The sequence below is a fragment of the Limulus polyphemus genome, unplaced genomic scaffold (genome assembly GCF_000517525.1).
Source record: "Limulus polyphemus unplaced genomic scaffold, Limulus_polyphemus-2.1.2 Scaffold212, whole genome shotgun sequence".
Lineage (NCBI taxonomy): Eukaryota > Metazoa > Arthropoda > Merostomata > Xiphosura > Limulidae > Limulus > Limulus polyphemus.
This window is the reverse complement of record NW_013665822.1, coordinates 300,130-306,178: the sequence shown is the minus strand read 5'-3', so window position 1 is coordinate 306,178 and position 6,049 is coordinate 300,130. Positions and strand designations below refer to the sequence as shown.

Sequence of the window (6,049 nt, the reverse complement as noted above, 5' to 3'; positions counted from 1 at the left end):
CAGATAATTACTGCTTCGAAGACAAAATGTAAAAATCTTTCTACCTTTTCAAATAGAAATCTACTTATTAAAACACAGATAATTACTGCTTCGAAGACAAAATGTAAAAATCTTTCTACCTTTTCTAATAGAAATCTACTTATTAAAACACAGATAATTACTGGTTCGAAGACAAAATGTGTATACTCTACCTTTTCTAATAGAAATCTACTTATTAAAACACAGATAATTACTGGTTCGAAGACAAAATGTGTAAAATCTTTCTACCTTTTCTAATAAAAATCTGCTTATTAAATCGCAGATAATTACTGGTTTGAAGACAAAATGTGTTAAAATCCTTGTACCTTTTCTAATAGAAATCTACTTATCAAATCACAGATAATTACTGATTCAAAGACAAAATGGGTAAACTCTTTCTACCTTTTTCTAATAGAAACCTACTTACTAAGTTGCAGATGGTATTCAGATTCAAAACAAATTAGTAAGGCACCTTATATAATTTTCCAAATAGTATACAGCAAAGCTAACCCTAAAAATAAACTGTTGTCAGAGAGCATGGTAATACTGCCTCACTCGATGCTAAAACTCAGCACATAAAATGTACACTAGCATCATTTATTCCGCGAACCAATTCAGATTTATTGTGTTTTTTCTTTATCTTCAAGTACAGAATAGCACATGTTGGATTGATATGCTTTTTGTATTTTATAGGCTCACTTGGTACATCAGTATTCGACACGGACGTCTATTTGGTTGGAGCTTCGGGTGGAGTGTATGCTCTACTGGCAGCACATCTTGCCAATGTTCTTTTGGTGAGTTATATGTTCAACCAGACATTGAAAACATGTCTTTACCGGAGATATGACTCTACCTTTTTATTTTATCGTCTAGAACAATGTTACAAGTAAATTTATAAACCTATTATAATGAAGTTCGATGGATACAGAAAGTTAGTATTTGTAAACATTGTTAAGTAATACACAGTTATATATTTTAAATTCTCTGTAGTTACTTGGTAGAAACATTGTTTATTCTTATAGGTAAACTTTTTGTTCCAGACACGTAATGTATGCTTTAAATTTATATTGATGGTTACGATTTGACTTTCATGCCCTTACGAAATTGCTAATTTTGTTGTTTTTTTTGTTTTCGATACGTTACTTTGTACCTAAATATTTGTTATAATATTAGAAGTTGATGAAGTTATGTTTCATTTTTATTTCAGAATTACAACCAAATGGAGTTTGGTCTTGTAAGATTGTTTGGCATATTTGTCATTGGTAAGTAACCGAATGTGTTCAAGAATTTCACGTTTAAGCTTAAATTTCGGAACAAATAAAAACATCTTTGAATCAATGTTACTACATCTGTTTCGGTTTTCAGTGGAGAAGTGATTTTATCCAAATTTAGTTCTAACTGGTTCATATTAATAGAGAAACAATAATGTAGTTCTGGTTATTGATTGTTTAATGAATATAGTTTTCTTTATTCTTAATAAATTAAAAACACATTACTCTGGTTAATATAAATTATTTAAACCTAATTTAAAGGGTTTATTTAGGAATAAAATATATTTAACTATTTAAATAGGTTTAATTTAATAGATTTAACGAGTTATTATTCTGATTTCTTGTTTGTCTCCACAGCCAGTGCGGACGTTGGGTTCGCCATCTATGATCGCTATGCTGCAGAACAGCAAGGTCCTCCAGTGTCCTACGTGGCTCACCTAACGGGTGCTCTAGCAGGACTTACGATAGGGCTGCTTGTTTTAAAGAACTTCGAGCAGAAACTGCACGAACAATTGCTCTGGTGGATTGCTCTAGGAGTGTACGCCGCCTGCACGTTATTTGCTGTACTTTTTAACGTGTTTAACTACTGACACCAGAAAATCTAGTGCTTACCTGGTAATAAAATACAGTCCCAAACTTTCACTCAGGGAGTCTAAGATCTATAGCGCCATCTTTAGTGTTAGAAAACGAAATATACAGGATTGCCTTGAACAAGAAACTGTACACATTTAGCAGAGCTGGGTGTCGGTCTAGTTAAGGTATCAACTAGGCAAGTGTTACAAGGAAGGAAAGATTGACGTCTATCCAATCACTTAATTTCCAGCGTGTACATTGAATTTGTTAAAATAGTTCCTGGTGAAATTAATAGAATGGACTCATTGAAAAGACAGTCAGTGTATGTAGGTAGCATGAGTGAAAAGCTATTACAGACATTCTCCTACTTTTAAAAAGTATTTAGGACCTGTCAGTTAATACTTTTTTTGTACATAACACCATTCTTAAAAATATTGGTTTCTAGCTTTCAAATATGCACCCATCAAAACTGATTGTTCGAAGCTATGTTTATTCCTCGTATTTATCGTTTTACATAATCTTTTCATATTCAAGTTGAAAATTTTACAAAAATCTTCAGCTTTATCTGAATAACTTTTGTATCTTGACCAATCTATTGATAAGATATGGTACTTGTGAAGTACCATTTGGCTTGGTTTTTATCACTCTGTGGCGCCACAAGTGGCTTAACCTTACTTTAGGTCCTTATTTTGTACAGATTAATGACTGTAGTTTTTTAAATGTTTCAAAAGTAATGCCAGGGTGTGTGATGGGTAATGATCTTGAAAATTACTTACTAAAGCCAAAAATTATAACCTAAGGGATGAAAAATCTTGATACTTGTAACTTTTGGATAGATGTTAATCACTTAATTTATTTTTAATTTCTTAGATTTTAAGACTTAATGACAGTTCTTTTCTGGTAAATACTTAATCATTTAAATATATTTACCAAAAACTTGTTGTAATTTTTTACAACCTGTTACTGCAGAGTTAAACATGTCAATGCATTTTCAAGTTTATATAACTAACTGAAGTGTGAAATTTTCAGTGTTATATATTTCAGTGAACTGAATGTTATCGTATTTGTAAGGTATTGTGTCTTTAGACATGTTGAGACTGTAATACTCTAGAGAACAGTCTTGTAGGTGATTTATTAATATTTATTTGTACACAACATTCTTATGTTAATTTAATTTTAGTATTTAAATTTTATTAAATTATGTGCAAAGAGTATATATATTAAGAACCAAATGTAGCTCACTTTAACTGATTTAATATTCAAGAAGGGTTTTCGTCATATATGTGTGTGACCCTTTTGATAAAATCAAAACTTACAAATAGCCTTCATCAAACCATTCCAGGCAGCCACAGGGCTAAACACAAAGTTTCTTTATAATAATTAAAGAACCTATAACTTGGTAACTGGCAAACAGAAGATGAAAGAGAAGCATGTTTTTTTAAATATTTATATCCAGTGTAATAATTGTTGTTGAGAGTCAAAGGAATTGGTGTGTTTATTAGCCATTACTATTCATTTTGTAATTAAAATTTTCTCTGTGAAAAGCAGCATAATATTTAAAGTGTAACATAGATTGTGTTGTATTTTTATCATTCACATCAATTTTGATGGAAGTTGAGTGTTAACATTTACCTATGATTTGTTTTTTTTGTGGGCTAAATTTTGCAACAAGATTAACAACAAAATATTGTGACTAAAAATAACTTATTCCTACATATTACATGAAATTTCAAGAATTTTTGTAACTGTAGTCAAGGGTAGATTTAAAGAGAGTGACCATGTAGACTATCAGATTGTTTCTTCCCTGTTCACTATTAACATAACGTTTTGCAACAACATGGGACCTATTAGTCCATCTTGGCTGTTCCCTCCTTTAAACTAAACTAAAACTATTAATAAGTAAAAATAAAAAATCTTAAAGCCAGCCCTTATCATTCATATACTTATCAAGCATTCTCTTAAACTTACTTAAATTTACTGCCTCCACAACATCCAAAGGCAGCCCATTCCAAAGGCCAACCATCCTGTTAGAAAAAATAAAACTTTCGTAGCTGAAGATGACTCCTTCCCTGACAAAATGTATATTTGTGTGCCCTAGTCCTACTGTTCTCACTGTTAAGTATGAAAAACGATGATACATCAACACTATCAATTCCCTTTACAATCTTAAACACCTCAATCAGATCCCACCTAACTCTTCTTTTTTCAAGAGAAAACAATTTAAGATATTTTAACTGCTTCATCCCAGGCACCATTCTAATTTCCAACAATTCAATGTCTTTCTTTAGAGACTGATCGACTATTGCACCAAGATCCCTTTCCTTCATAACACTATTAAGGTTATTCCCATCCAAATTATACTTGTAATTCAAATTATGATAACCCACATGCATTATCTTGCATTTATTATAATTAAAACATATTAGCCATTTATTTGCCCAATCACTAAAGGATGTCTTTTGTAAATCAGCAGCATTCTCTTCACAGCTAGCAACACCCAAGACCTTAATATCATCGGCAAATTTAAGTAATTTATTGACCATTCCTTCATCTATGTCATTGATGTAAATCAAAAAGAGCAAATGTTCTAAGACTAAGCCCTAATCCATTTTGACTGAACTCCATTTGTAACAACCCTCTGCTTTCTACCATCCAGTCATTCTTCTATCCAATTTGCTAACTTATCCCCCACACCTATAGAGATAACTTTTTTTTACAAACCTTTTATGTGGCACTTTGTCAAATGCTTTCTGAAAATCCAGATACACCAAAACTACATTCTTACCCTCATCTACATAAGCAGAAGCCTTATCAAAGAGTGTCAAAAGATCTGTAAGGCAATATTTTCCCTTAGTGAAACCATGTTGATTATCCAATAAAATTCTAAACTTTGTTAAATGACTTTGTAAAACATCTTTTTTCAGATTTTACAAAACTTCTCCCACAAGTGATGAAAGATTAATGGGTCTACAATTACTGGGACAATTTTTATCACCCTCCTTGAAAAGAGGAGTTACATTAGCTAACTTCCAATCCTTTGGAATCCGCTCTGTTCAAGGACTAACACAAAATAGTAGCAAGTGGCTCACATATCCAATCTTTAACCTCCTTCAAAACCCTTGGGAAAATATTATCTGGCCCTTATCATTCTTTAAACTTCCAATTTTTTTCAATTTGTTGACATTATTTATTATATTCTCAAGTTTAGCCTGATTTATAAAATTTACTGTTAAAATGTTCTGTAATAACCTACAGAAAATATTGCTAACTTGTATTATTTCACAGCTTTTAAGAATAAAATCTGGACATTCTTTTAAGATTTAATAAAATAAAATGTGTTTTTCTTGAGCAGTTAAAGATATCTAATTTTGTCAATCAGAAAATAAGAGTAAGACTGTGAAAGATGTGTATTTTTGAAAATAATATTTCATGAGAACTTGTACAATGTAATTTTATTGTTTTTCAATACTTGTGTTTTGTATGTAAAGCTAGTCATAGAAAGTTTAAGGAAGAAACTTTACTTGTAAAACATGAAACTATCTTTTTCAGGATAATTTATGTAATATTCAAGTTACAGATATAATTATCTATAACATCAATTGAAGAAAAACCTTTCAATTACCTTGTGAGTTTCAAGAGACTTAATGAAGCCAATTACCAAGACTTGTTCTAGCCCAAGCCTTTAAATCTCTTAACTCAGGTCATATCATTCCTTCACAACAGACATGCATTTGGAGGAACCCCAGTAACAGACTACCATTATCTTTGCACAGTTGTCTAAATATTCCTGCCAAAACAATTTGTGACCTACAAGATGTAAAATTTTTTGTCAATACAAAATCTAAGTAATTTAACTACAAATTATGGAAGATGGCAAATATTCATAGAAATGAATAACTGATTTGGACAGAGTCAACATGTAGGATGTGGGAAGTTTCTTCTTCTGAGAGTTACTTTATGAAAAAATTAAATCTAAATATTGAAAACATTTAGCATTCTCAATCACAAAATGCATTTTTTAAACATAAGGGATCATGTGTGATGCATTGCTTAGTCTGTGCCTGTGGTCTGATATTGTGGGAGCCACTCAATTAATCCTCATCATTCCAATAAAAACTCATCCTCTTTATTGTTATTATTGCTCTAGTGTATATGTAAAGAAGTTTTGTTTGTTTTGCTGTGAAGAG

The 6,049-nt window shown here is 31.2% G+C and overlaps 1 protein-coding gene across 2 annotated transcripts in view; it reads left to right on the top strand.

Annotated features, from left to right (window-relative positions):
• LOC106478441 (protein rhomboid-like) overlaps positions 1 to 3,768 on the top strand; it is an 85,726-nt gene extending 81,958 nt beyond the window's left edge. The window contains exons 5-7 of one of the 2 annotated variants that reach the window (XM_022382043.1): positions 712 to 812; positions 1,226 to 1,280; positions 1,647 to 3,768. In XM_022382043.1, coding sequence (XP_022237751.1) covers positions 712 to 812; positions 1,226 to 1,280; positions 1,647 to 1,879 — 389 coding nt within the window. In that variant the 3' untranslated portion in view covers positions 1,880 to 3,768. The remainder of the gene's footprint in view (positions 1 to 711; positions 813 to 1,225; positions 1,281 to 1,646) is intronic. The other variant, XM_013938983.2, reaches the window with a different exon arrangement.
• The last annotated feature ends 2,281 nt before the right edge of the window (positions 3,769 to 6,049 follow it).